General features: G+C 36.3%; 1 protein-coding gene across 19 annotated transcripts in view; it reads right to left on the bottom strand.

Moving 5' to 3' along the window:
- The window catches only part of DMD (dystrophin), an 886,326-nt gene that overhangs the window by 64,148 nt on the left and 807,378 nt on the right, over positions 1-14,800 (bottom strand). For 11 of the 19 annotated variants that reach the window (XM_088144802.1, XM_088144790.1, XM_088144792.1 and 8 more), the window contains one exon: positions 8,778-8,855. The exons of 7 other annotated variants lie outside the window; for them this stretch is intronic. In XM_088144802.1, the coding sequence (XP_088000928.1) occupies positions 8,778-8,855 (78 nt within the window). Of the gene's footprint in view, positions 1-4,874; positions 5,030-8,777; positions 8,856-14,800 lie in introns of those variants that run through there. One more of the 19 variants, XM_007430471.4, reaches the window with a different exon arrangement.

Genomic DNA, 14,800 nt, shown 5'->3' with positions numbered 1-14,800 from the left:
ACCTTACCGAGGCTCAGGGCCGGGAGGGACCAAGCTGGGAATGGCTTGGATGGGGGTGGGCCCTCGCCTAAGGGCTGGTGGGACTTGGTTAACTACAGCCACAGGAACTGCTGAGATTGCCATTGTTAAGCAATGTGCTCAACTGACAATGTGCTTTATGACCACATCACTTAGTGACAGAAATTCCAGTTCCAATTACCATTGTTAACTGAGGACTACCGATACATACATTCAGTAAGGTCTGAAATATCAAAGATTACTGTGCGCCTACTGTAGCACGTACTGTGGAACAAATATCAAGCTTTATTCCATTGTTCTTCTATTAGGCTGAGGCATACCACACTATGTTTCTTTAAGACTGACTGAAGAAAAAGGGAGTCCATCCATCCATCGCCTCAAGCATATTGGATATATAGTAGGGCTTATCATTATTTGCCTAGGAAATTAATCAAAAAAATATACATGTGGCAAGACTGTGATCTACCTACGAGAACTTCCAGGATGTCATGTATCTGGAATCCATTAATATACATCCAACATTCACACGCAGGTCACAAATACTGGAAGTAAATGGTACACCAAGTCACTCTCTCTGGATAAATGTCTGGTGTGAATTAATCATTATATAATACAACCTCAAATTACAAGCTAAATATGCTATCCATGTAAGGTAGCTGAAAACCTCTTCCTTCTTTAAAGGAAGGAAAGCTGTAAGGATCAAGACTGGTAGAAGTGCAAGGGATGAAGTATTAAAGGCTTTTCCAAACTACCATTAAAATTGTCAAGGAGGAATACGTAGCTTTACTTTCATTTGCTCCCAGAGGAAGTTTTGCTTCCTTTAGAGAACATCTGTAATGGACAGAAGAAATAATCTTGAGGAACAGAAGGAAGAGCAGCAACCAAGACAATGGTCAGATAAAAGAAATCTGAGTCTGGGCCAGAAGTGTAACCTGAGAAAGCATCCCAGAAAAGACCCCCGCCAAGTTCTCACGAAGATAAAGGGGGAGAGGGAAGCGCATTCATACTTAAGATTCTGTTACTATACCTTTATAATAAAAGTAGTATTAGCATGCATGACTTTGGTTCCCTAGTCTGGTCTAACTTGAAAGGCCGACAATGTCTGATTATGACAGTGTGTGAAAGAGATACGCTATCCGAACCATTTTCACCACCTTATTTCTTACAAATGGAAGAAACTAGCATTCTTAAGCATTCTAAAACTAAATCTATCAACAAAACAGTTACTGAGTTACTAGGATTTCTGATAGTAATAAATGTATCTGCATTCTACTGAATGAGTTGCACAATACCCCTTCCTCCTGTTAGATGCAGATAGGTAAAGTGGGAAGATCAGTGCCATACAAACAGAATACTGACTTATTGATAGAATATGGGAGGTCTCCCATGTTTTTGAAAAAGCAAGAAAGGCACAAGAAAGGTTTGGCTAAAATTATTCTTGCTCCAGTTTTCTGAAGCAAACTGAGAACTCCAAAATGTAACACTTGATGTACTGTATATTCAGATCACATCTTTCCCTTTACCCAATAGCAACAAAATGCTTCTTTTTGTCTTAGTTTAACACAGTTTAGTGGTAGCGCCATACACAAATGATTTAGGAAAAAGAACATACTGTTACAGTTTTCTGCAACTAGCCAAAACACTAAAATGAAAAGGAAGAACATCTTTTTTCACTTGCAGATGAAACAATCTGGGTAACTGCTGACATATAGCATATAAAGTGATAGCCAAAATATTGAGATCCCTCTTTCATCCCAGATTACCAGTTGGCCATCTTGACTATCGAAAATTTTATCAGGTTTTCCATATATAAAATTATAGAAAAACGTATTTTCACAGAGCATCATCCATAATGAACCACTTTAATGTTATTTTCAGGTATCTGGTTAAAGAATGCATATCTATAACTAGAAGTATAACATGATTGAATGAATGTTCATCTATACCAGAGGTACATTGTAATTCTAAATGCTGAATGTAATACATTTATATAACATAATTTAATTTATGATCAAATATCCAGGAGATTTATCAGTTTAAATTTCATTGGCACCCAGAATATCCTCTCTGCAAAATGACCTTATTTCAGCTGATAAAGGCATGATTTAAAACAAACAAAATAGGACTGTGCCAAAGTAGATAAGTAATGATTTTTGTAGAAAAATTATGCATAGGTCTTTTCAAATTAAACATTTTATTTTATGAGAATATTAAATATATTCTTAGCATTGCTTTATTTTTAATGGAATTCATTACTAAACCTTTCCAATTTAGTTTTCTTTACTACGCATTCTTTATTACAATTTGACTTTAAAATACATTGGTAGTAACACAATAAAAATTTACATCAGAACTTTTCCATTCAAATCTTTAACTACATTTTTAAACTATATTCTTCAATGTAATCCATATATGAAAATTTTTATTGTGTTACTACCACTGTATGCGTGTTTGTATATACACACAAACACACTCATACATTATGTGTTTCCCCTAAGAAGCTGAAAATGAAAGATGAAAAGTGAGTAAGCCATGACAAATTCACCTTGTAAATTGTATTTTGTTTGCCATAGCCTTTGAGTAAATTGTGTCCTACTCTCCCAATCCATATGATAAAAGTACACTATATATTCAGTACACATAACTGAAAAATAACAAAATACTGTCAGATGGCAACAGGGAATCAATGACACCTATCTAATAATAATTAAAAATTAAGGCATAATTTTATACTGCACAATTAGAGTGATTTAAATTGTAGAGCTGTTACAACTGTTTTTGATTTTCAATATGGTATGTTATCACTGCTGTAAATTAAGTAGGAACTTATATTACTTATTATAAAGAGGACCACGTTCTGTGGACAGTTCTACAATAAACAGAAAAAAAAATTAAAAATGAGTCCTTCACAGTCAAAAACAACATAAATTATGCAACAACATAAAATTCACACCATCCCAAAATGAATTAAAAAAATAAAATTGAGATATCTGTATATAGAATTTAAAGGCATGAGTGAACAGAAAACTAGAGTGAAGGGTGGCATCCAACATAATAAGGAAGCCTCTACTGAAGAGACCTTAATAGTTTATTCTGGAGGCAGAAACTGAAAATCGGCTTTTCTATATATTCTACAGTATTATCTGGAGAAAATGAGGGAATAGTAATGGAGAAAGCAGCAGCTTCTCACACTTAAAGAGGACTGCCTACCCACATGCGGAAATTATTTCATTTTAATCCTTGGAGCACGTTTTGTCTAGGATTTTCAGAATTCCAATAACAGATAGGAATACATTTTAAAAGTTTTTACACTAATATCAAGTAGAAGCAGAGGGGAGCAACTGTTAGCTGCTGAGTATAATATGGTAATTATTTCTGCCTTTCTTTTGACATGTAATATTTTATTTTAGGCACTCAGAGTAGCTGGGAGCCAATACCTCCAGCTGTTGTTACTTGCCCACTGATCTATTTGCTTTTCAAAGCTTATTCACTCCACTTCTGCCAAAGCAATTTCACTGCAAGGTTTTGTCAAATTCAGAATGAAACAATGATGTCTGCAACCACTTCTTCGTGAGAATGGGCCAAGCGGCTTATAATGAACAGCCTCAAGTCTTAATCTTGCATGTCCAATGTAAAATATTTTTTGCTTTCAGAAGTAAATACATTAAAAAGTGAGGGTTCTTTTCCCAAGAAACATTTAAAAATAGTTGGCTGTACTACATTAAACCATTGTCTCCTACAAAATAGCCTGGACTTTGAAATGCACAAAACATATATGGAAAATATTCATACAATATGAAATGTATTTGACTCAATATAATATATACAGTTCTAATTCTTTATTTTCTCTGCTCTCCCATTGTAGTTTTTTTTTAATAAAACAAGAATATTTACAGAAAAATAATACATGCACAAATGGTATTGACACTTTGTCCCCATCCTCTGAAAAATGAGTGCCAATAAACAATTTTCAAGATATATCTAAAAAACAATTATCTTATTTGGCTGCTAAAGTTTTCCTTTTTGAGGCCAACTGCTTTCTCCAGTGTACATTTCACAAACATCTGATACCATCTTGCTTCCCTCCTTCCAACTTCCTGCTCAGCTGCTTCCAACCTGCATTGTTTCATTCATTCCTATACAGCCAGCATGTTCTAACTAGACCACATTTATCAAGACAAGGAAAGCACATTGCGGAGAAAGAATGCACTGAATTAAATGTCAGTTCCAATTCCCAGAAGAAATCAAGCAGAAATTTGACCTTTCAGCATAGTGAATGAAAGGCATACTATGGTTTCTTCTCCAGGGTCTTTGCACAAATGAGGCTGAATCGGATGATTCCCCGGAGGTGGGGGCGGGGGCTATCTTATGCATGAAGATACAAAACGCATACAACACGATTGGAAAGGGCAGTTTGAAATGGCAAGGTTAGAAAATCTAAGGCTTTTTAAGAAAACAAAATCCACAGAACGGCAGAAATGTAAGAAGAATTCGGTTTGGGGTCGGGAAAACTATTTTATATATATACACGGACAGGATAAGCAACCTTAAAAAAACAACAACCTGGTGTTCTTGCATTGGGGAGAAACCTTTAATCTCTGGGGTCCGCAGCCGTAAATGAAAGGGTTAATCTAGGCGTGTGCCAGTCAGTAAGAACACCTGCACTAAGAATCAAAGAAAAGATTGGGAGTCCTCCTTCCCTGGCAGGGAGGACTCCCAAGCTGAAAATCAAATTCCCCATGTAAAGATGTGGCCAGAAGTTTAATGCATCTTTAACTACCTCGCTTGGCTCGTGACTTTCACCACTGAACGGGTTATTTATTTACTTATTGAGGAAATATAAACATGAAACTTACCCTTCGGGCTGTTCTCTCATCGCCTTTTATCTTTTATTCAGCGACTCCAAAGCGAGGAAGAGGAAAATGCGGCGGAGGTTCCCTGCGGGCGCGCTTTTCGCAACCCAACGCAAAGTAGCCCGCCGCGGCGCCGAACAGCGACTAGCACTGCGGCGAGGGCGGCAAGCGCGGGCCAGCAGCGGGAGAGGAGGGGGAAGCTGCAGGGCTAGACGAGGCGGAGCCCGCGCTGCTTCGGCTCCACCTATTGAACCTGCAAACAACAATTGAAGAGCTCCGAAGAGACGGCGCGGTTGCGAACAAAAACAGCGCACGGGGGCGGGGGGAGCGTATTTAAGGTAGAACCTGGAATCCTGAGCCAGCCGGCTTGGCAGAGCGCTCAGGATGGGCAGAATTGGCCAGTCGGCTTACGGAGCCATCAGTCATTTATGTCCACAAAGGCCGAGTCTTCCTAAAACGTTTGAAAGGGTGGGGCCTGGGAACACTGATGGAATTTGCATTTAAACTGGATAAGCTGTTTATTTTCTGGCCTTTTCAGGAGACATAGAAAAAAGGTGGAACTGGTAAAGATTGTAAAGAAAGTTTGTTTCGGACCTGATTATTTCCAACTAGTTCCGCTCAATGAGATGCAACCTGTCCTCCATGATGAACGTTACTGAAGATCGTCTGTGATAAACCAGTAACTCCCTAACTGGTCTCACTAATTTCCTCCATCCCCCGATCCGATCAGTTCGCTTCCTCTACCTCTTTCCTTCCCTTTCCATATTTACACTTAGTTAATATTTACACATGGTTAGTTTAATGATTTAACCTCTTAAGGAGGTCTAATGGCACAACTTCTCTGTCCCTCTTGCAGAGTCAGCGATTCAGTAGGCGTCTACTCCGAAGTCAGTACTACTGATTTTAATTGGTCTCAGGCCAGATGCAGGATGGCAGCCTGAAACCCTACTTAAAATTTTTAATTAATAAATACATAAAACACTGGTGCAGTAAAGAAGTAGGTACAACACAAGGGTGTGTTTGAACAAACTGAGTTGTTTGTTTGGAACATCTGCTAATATTAGAGAAGATTCAGGGGTGCTCTCCATTCCTTCAGTATTCCTCTAGAATAGAATTCCTCTATTCCAAGATAGAAGCAGCTGAATCTAGCTGCTGGTAAGAAGGTAGATGGTCCTTCCATTATCCTCAGCAGCTGCCTGTAAGCCTGATGGAAAAGGTGTGGTGCGGGGCAGAATCACCTCTTCAGTGCTGTTAATGTTTTACCTTGTATCCAGTGCAGAATGAACATTGGATCAGAATTGGCACAGTGTAAATCTGCAAGTACAGATATTATCTAAAATCTCATGGTGGAAAAGAAAGGGGGGAGTAATGGGTCTAGTTTTATCTGTATGCATTAATGAAAGCAAATAATAGAGAAAATTGTAGCATACGTTTAAGGTCAGAATACACAGCAGTTCAAATGTATCAGCCTAAATATGGAGTATCATTATGGGTAATTGGGTTACCCGTTTTTATTCTTTTCAAGCCAAACAATTATTGGAAAGTGTAAAGCAGCTTGGGACAGTTGGTGAATAGCTTTCTGAAAACAGGACCCAATTTGATTTGGCAAAGAAGCTGGCAAAGGAAAGATTGAATTAAAAAATGGGCAGGATTTGGCCAAGGGCTATGGAGAAAAACATTCCAGATAAAATTCCGCCATGCCTTGCTATAAGAGAGGCAGTTGAGCAGTGATTCAAGATACTGCCAGCTATGCCATTCTTAACCCCCCATGATCATGTGACTCAGATGGTGCCTATGTGACCCACTCTGTGCTTCCCTATGCACACATACGCAGATGCAATTTATGTCCACCCACAATACACAGGAAACAGGCATGCACCCATCCTGATAAAACCCTCACAGACATGTGTATACAAACAGGAAACATGTATACATGCAACCTGATTCCTTCATAGATGCATTACCTTGTTACACAAAAGTAACCACTGCTTCCTTCTTGTTCAAACTGAATTGCTTATGAAGTTATACAAAATTATACATCTGTATAACGAAGTTGTAGATTAGCAAATTTTGGCTTTTACTCAACAAGCCGGTAGGCCAGTATTTGGCTGCACCGAACTCCTTCCCTTTTTCAGTAATGTGATATCAGTAGATAAATTCAAGTTATTGGATACACATTCCAGGTGATCAAGCCAGGTGAACAGTGTCAAGGACTAGACAGGCCTCACCAATTGATATTTGTTTTAATTTAATTGTTAGAGATCACTGGAGAAATCTTGATTTCCATCTGTTCTGTTAACTATGCCAATCAAATATAAGGTCCAGATTTCCTCTAAAGGCAATCAATAGCTTAAGTTGCTATAAACATAGCAGGAAAATATACTCCCTATGTATTTGCAGGTATGTGTCACTTAAGCATACTATCCTGTGATTGACAGGCTAGTATTTGCCAAAAGTGAATAATAGCAGAATAATAATAGCAGAACAATAATGAATTCATTATCCATATTAAAAAATAATTAGCTGTAAAGGATTAATATATAACTTTTATCACACAATACTTGCCATTATCCAGTTGTATCATTAATTTTAGAAGAAGAAATATCAGTGACCTTTCCACTTTTTAAAGCCTATTTATACACCTTCAAATAGCTTCTAATTTCTTTGTTAAGGATAAATTTTATGCTTAATGTTAGCCGCATCACATCACATGCTGAGTGGACTATATGAATTTTTTTTTAATTATTAAATTTACATGCCACCCCTCTAAATTAAAATAAATAAACAAAGAAATAAAATGTTAATTCCTAAAATTTTCAGAAGCAGATCCTGCCTGAGCTAACCAAACCCAAGAGTTTGCTCCAAAAAAACATAATCAGGAGTCAATTTTCAATATTAGCTTTAGTTCCAATTCCACCTTAACTATAGATGGAAGTTCTCTTTAAAATAATTCTGTGTTCTTTCCCCATGCACTGTACTAAGGAATGAAGTATATATAAAAACAGTCTGAGATTTTGACACTTTGCATAATCTTCTTTCTCCTTCAGTAACAAAAAAGGCATTGTATTCAATTAGACTCACAGCAGGTGGAAACCCCAATTAGTGTATCCATTCTCTTGGCTTTCTTTTTTCCTACACCCACACACCACCTTTTAAAAAATACTGAAGAGGAAAATCTGAAACATTTCACAATTCAAAGCAAATTAACTGTCTGATCTCCAGATCAAAACATTAGCTGCTCAACACCCATGTTTTCTTTTTCATATGTTGGGGAAATGGAAACTGATTATTTTTGGCTGGCTTCAGAATTTCAGAATAGGAAACCAAATCTATAAAAATGCCTAAACTAAGCTTTTCTTGTATGCTATCTCTTTTATACTGACAAAACTATTCTAAAACGATATACGTATTGCTCTACTATTTTGTAATTAATATCTGAATAGGAATGATGACAGATAATTCAGCAAAGCAATAAATAAAATTAATCCATATAGAATAACATATTCAGTATTTCCCACTTATTTAAGAAGTAGATTTCGTATAAAATCTCACAAATTCTTTTGTCAAATAAATCATTTCTAATAAATTAGCGTTTTGTTCTGTATCTTGATATCTGTGTAGCTTTTGCTTTCCCAGAGAAGTAGACAGAAAGTAGGAATTCTTGTATGGGATAGGGTTTAGGATCTGAGTGTAGTTTATGCGCCTTCTGGGATGCCTGTCTAATGATAGCCTGTCTAATCTTAGTTTAATGCCCTGGGTAATACTTGGGTCAGAACCTTAGTAGTGTCCTGGCTGTACTGAGAAATTGAAAAACATTCTAGAAGAAGGCAAGGCCAAGCCACACTACCAATCAAACTGCTTGGATGCAGCCATCAAGAGCTGAGGTCAACTTTAATCTTTCAGTACCTGATCTTAGTTGATGCTTTGGATGATACATAGGATCCTTGACCTGTTATGTTCCATTGAAGTCTCTGAAGTTTTATACTGAATACAAGACAAAAGGATTTACTTAGTGAAGTGAGAGCCTAAAAAACATGTAGGAGTAAAATACAGCTAGTCCCCAGTTTATGAGTGAGTTCTGTTCCCAAGGTCTGTCCTTAAGATGATTTTGTACATAAGCCGGAACAGTATTATTGTATAACACCATATAAATAGTATTGTGTAATGAAATCAAACCATTGCGTATTTAACTCGAATCATTTTGTATTTAACTCGAATTTTGCTACAATAGGCTCCATTCTTAACTATGGGTCATCTGTTATCCAGGAGTTCTTAACCCAGGGACTACCTGTAGTTGCTTTTGACATTTCCTAAAAAAAAAAAAAAGTAAATTTACAATTTAACTCATCAATTCCTTGTAGCTCATCAATACCTGCAGAACCACAGGTTGCACAGCCATGCATAAGACTAAGAGAGCAGATGGGTTTCCATATGAAATTTTTACCACTCAACCATTCTGCCTTACAACAGAATTTAACTTGGTCCAAATGATGAAGTCTTCTGTTTATAACCCTCCTTTGTTTCTTATTCTTTTCTTATTTCTTTTCATTAGTTTTAAAAAAAAAGTTAAAGGAAAATAGGAATACAGTAGCTGCAAAAGATGGAAGAGGCCTTCAGGGTTTTAACATAAGAAAGAAAAGAAATAAGTAGATAAAAGAAAAATAGGTGAAAAAATTAGGGATTATTAGGACACTCCTTGAAAACATCCATGATAGATTGATACCAATAAAAGCATAATGTTCAAATTAAAATGAATGTATTTTCTGGCTGCTGTTTCTGAGTCTGTTTGTTGCAGCATCTTATAGCCTATTTACTTGATTCTAGAACTTAAAGAACATTCCAATACAATATTTCATTGACTACAGGAGCATACCTGTGCACATACAGGTAGTCCTTGGTTAACCATTATTTGTTCAATGACTGTTCAGAATTATGACGGCACTGAACGAGGAGACTTATGGCTGGTCCTCAAAGTTGCGGCCATCACAGCATCCCCATTGTCATGTGATTGCAATCTGGGTGCTTGCATCCAGCTTGCAATTACAAGGGTTACAGCATCCCACGGTCACATGACTACCATTTGCAACCTTCACTGCTGGCTTCTGACAAGCAAAGTCAGTGGGGAAGCTGGCAGGAAGTTGCAAATGGTGATCATGTGACATTGCGCTTAATGACCATGCAGAATTTGCTTAATGACCACAATGAACTGCTGCAACTGCCATCGTAAATTGGTGTGGTCACATGACGTTGCACTTTACGACCATGTTACTTACTGATGGAGTTCCCAGTCCCACTTACCATTGTTAACCAAGGACTACCTGTATTTTTCCATGCAAAGTATAGCCATAAATGGCAGCATAGAAGTGTTTGCCAATTTTTTTTTTCTTTGTATAAAATTCTGCTTCCATTTTCTCTGCCTATATAAGTAAGCCACTATGACATCTCCTAGGATCCAGCACTAGTTCCAACAACTCAGAGAAGTCCAGAAGGGACTAAAAGATAAGGCCTTTATATCACTATCCTATCAGTATGCTGTTATCAGAAATAGATACTACTGAATTTAGTGAGGCTTACTCCTAGATGAGTGTAAGGGCAACAGAATTGCAGTGGTGGTAACTCAGAATGTGACCAAATAATATTTTCATTGTCTTTGACTAGTCAAATACTCTTTCCCACTTATCTTAACCCTTCCTGATACAGAGATAAATCAGAATACATCATTCTGTATCATTATCTCTCAGGAAGAAACACTGTTGCTTTTTGTTGTTTGGTTGTCTTTTAGTTTATGGGAGGACAATTTGATCTGTTCTGTTCTGTTCTTGTTTTGTTTTTGCTTTAACCTTTCTTTGTGCTCTCTTTTGGATATGATTGATGGGGCTTTGGTGAGGCTGTTTTGTCCATTTTATGACAGCACCTATCAACTTCTTAATGCTATTCCTAGGTCTCATTCGTAGTTAAGGAGGATGGGATTCTTGGCAGGGGCAAGGATCTCTGCTCTTTTATTCTAGTGGGTTCCAGTGATTTGGCACATTGATTTTAAATGTATTTCCAAAGAGAGGACTTCTGGTCATTCCTGATTTTTTCAAAAGACTGGACATGGTTTAAATCTCAGAGCAGACAGCTGTAAAGGAGCAAATATATCCACAGCATTTAGCAGAGCAAGACTGCAGTGTTGCTGCAGTTCACAGAAAGAACAAGTATTTTGTCTTTTAGACTCAGGCTCTTTAGACCTGCTTTCTCTTTATGTTCCAAATCAGTTCTGAAGTACATTCATTATTTTTGTTCGGAGCGCTTTCTTTTAAGTCGATGCCAAGAACATACTTAAATATCTTGCTGATTTATGGAGTTTATTGAAATCAGAAAGAGAGGTACTATAAGAATGATAACTGCCATTTTCGTGAATAATAAGGAATACTGCAAAGTTATATGATAGAAAAAATAAAAACTGAGTCCTGCTGAGAACAGTTTTTAGGGCAAGCTGACAACTTCACCATACAAAGCTGAATTTTAGTACTAGCCTCATCCCATTCTTAATCTGCATCAACAGCTGATGTAAATTGTTATCCTGTCCATGAGTTGGACTATGAAAATTAATTGTCTATGGGTTAATTCTTTTAAAAAAAATGTTAAAAACCACATCTACTCTGGTAGCAGAAATTGTAAAATTACTTTGAGACAGTCTTTTTTAAAAAAAGAAGAAAAACTTGCCTGGTACTGCTTTGCAGATACACATTTATATCTACTCCAATGGAAATTTAATCAATACATGAATGATTCATTAAGACAGAAATAACTTTCAGTGTCACTCATGAGCTGAACTTTTTATTTAGTTATTCTGGTCATATTTCAATTTAGTGTAAGAATATTTACAAAGAGCTTGAAAAATATATCCATGCCTGCTTTTATTCACATTTTCTTAGTCCTGTTTGCCCTCCTATGAATGGCAAAACATTTTCTGTACTTAGGATTTTAATCTTATTGAGAAAAGAGATAGTTGTTGATAAATGCAAAGAAATGTCATAATTTTCAAAGCCACACATTTTATTCCTTTAGACCAGTGTTGTCCAAACTTGGCCACTTTAAGATGAGTGGACTTCAACTCCCAGAATTCTGGGAGTTGAAGTCCACTCATCTTAAAGTGGCCAAGTTTGGACAACACTGCTTTAGACATTCAAAACTTTTTTTGTAACCCATCTTCTACATGCATGTCCGTTCTTTGTAAATTAAACAATCTTGGAATTTTCTGGTCTGCAATGGTCTGTCTCCAAGTAGAAAAGAATCCACTTAAAATGTTACACACACATACACAAATACAGCATGATAATTAAGAACACAGATTTCCTCAGATGCAGACCTGAGAACATTGTTGAATAGGCAATCAGTGGAAATCAGAGGGGTCACTTCATTGTGATCACTGAAATACACACTTACAGATAATTAACAAGCTGAGCTATCCTATCTGATATAGGGCACAAATTAGAACAGATTAAAGTATTCAAATATCTGGGTTTTGTTTTTCATGCCAGAAAACTTATCTTTTGCAAAATGCTCAGAATTCAGCTCTGAACATACAAACTTTTTATTGATCAAAAAGTATCCTATATATTCCAGCCACAATTATAGCTAAAGTTTGATTGCAGCATTCAACAACATTCCTTCCAAGTTGGATAGATCCAACTCTGTTGGCTTTCTATAAGGTCCTGAAAGCCTGTTTTTTCCCCTGGGCACTGGGCCCTAGTGTTGGATGAACCCATCTAGAAATGAAATATCTTGAATATGCTATGATTGACCTTGATTATTATATTGGGAGGTTCCATGTTTTATTTTTGGTGTCTTTGTTTTTATGCTTTTCACCATATGTAAGATACCTGGAGTTATTGCAAGTTGGGTGGCCATATAAATATTTTTAAAAATAAATAAAATAAAATAATATTGCAGTTTTCGAATCCATGTTTTTGAAAAACATTTCAAGTATGCCAGTGTGTCCTTTGTCAAGAAACTGGTATAATTAGAGTTGAAACTGCAATGTGTGTTATTATCCTAAATTACATTTTCCCCATCTTCTGGACTGGCCCTAGGATGATATGCTGAAGTATGAGGAGCAATTTCTCCATGTATACTTAATAAAGGCTTGACAATGATATACAGGTAGTCCCTGGGTTAAGAACGGAGCCTATTGTAGCAAAATTTGAGTTAAATACACAATGATTTAAGTTAAATACACAGTGGTTTGAGTTAATTGCACAATACTACTTACACAGTATTATACAAGTTTGATTTAAGGACAGACCTTGGGAACGAAACTCATTCTTAAACTGGGGGCTACCTATACAGAAATTTCTAGTTCATCCCTATTAATGTTATAGGATACAATTTCAATAACCATTATAATATCAAAATCTTTCAAAAAAAAGTACTGGGGCATATTATTTTTATGAGCTGCTTACAGAAGACATCATAATCTTTCCTATTGTAGACCAACTTCCCTCTATTCCAGTAAGAATGGTCAATGAAAGACTGTGGAACCTATAATCTTAAACCTTTGCTTTCCCCTAGCTTCAGAGTGTAGTATGCACAACTGATGCTTAGGCTGTTTATTGAAAAACAAAAAGTGTAAAAGTTTGTATGCCTAGCATGTAGAATTAATGAAGGTCATGATGATATAGATACAGTTATCAAACTTTGAAAATCAGCCATGTCACAGTATGAAGGATGCTACATTCCAGGCTTCATTATATGTAAACAGAAGCAAGAGGTGTGGCCTGAGGGAAGCAAGAGTTTGTTTACCTCCAATAAATAAAAAGTTAAACACATGTTCAATTATATGCTTGTGAATCAGTTTTTAAAGAAACAATGAAAAGCACAATAAATGCCAGCTGTTAAATCATCTTTTAAACAAGTAGTTTAATTAATTAATTAATTAATTAATTATCAAAATAGTCTTTTTAGGAGCAATAACAAATTAGAGTATAATAATATCAGTAAAAGCAATAAAATAAAAATATGGAAGAATTTATTATTGAAATGGTTCATAAATCATATTAAACCATAGTCTGAATATGGTTTCTTGAATAAACCATAAGTGGTTTGTACATTACATTGAACCACTGACTGTGACTTATAAAACACAATCACTGGGTTCATCTGTGCTAAGACTAATAAGAAACCATATTATCACGTAACACAATGTGCAAACCCTGTTCTTTAAATAGTTCACATTTTTTTGGAAATAAGGAACTGAATTAATTTTGTTGCTGATACCTCCTACTTGAAGATGAATGTACAAATGCTCCTTGGACAGTTTAGCATCCTCTGCCACCCACCCCTGCTAACTGTGAAACTTTTTCTTGCACTTTATAGACTGAGGGATTCTAGTTTAATATTCTTCAGTCATTAATCAATACAATGTTAATTCTATGACCTTTCGCCAAAAAGATAAAACCAATTACCAAACTAATGTTTTCACTACACTTTGGATGGATTCTCCAAAACTCTTTGTTTGGAGAGAAGATGAACATGGAAGCACAAAAGCATGATTTATTACAAACGCTCTTATAAAAGAAGGCAAGATGAAGACATCTTGAAATTGATTTTGATTTCTGTTCTGACTGTGTCAGCATGCCCATGCAACTTCTGGACAACAATAAGAAGTGGTTTGCTATTGCCTTTTATGGGATGTTTCTGATTTCCAGCCTACCTCATAGTCCTGGGACTCTTGGTGACTCTAAGTCTGTGACAGACCATTTTTGGCTTCCAAGTCCAGAAAAATTCAGGCAGGTGTATTTAACTCAGAATTGACATAGAAGCCAACATTTCAGAAAGAAATAGAGATGTGATTATTTTCATGTGATGTATAACACACAACTGTGCATTGACCAAACCAAACAAGACATCTAAGTAGGGTTCATTTTATTATTTTTACATGAGAG

Source organism: Python bivittatus, unplaced genomic scaffold (genome assembly GCF_059951505.1).
Source record: "Python bivittatus isolate LINGU-HERP-01145 unplaced genomic scaffold, Pbiv_v1 ctg000350_np1212, whole genome shotgun sequence".
Taxonomy (NCBI): domain Eukaryota; kingdom Metazoa; phylum Chordata; class Lepidosauria; order Squamata; family Pythonidae; genus Python; species Python bivittatus.
This window is presented reverse-complemented; position numbering and strand designations above follow the sequence as displayed.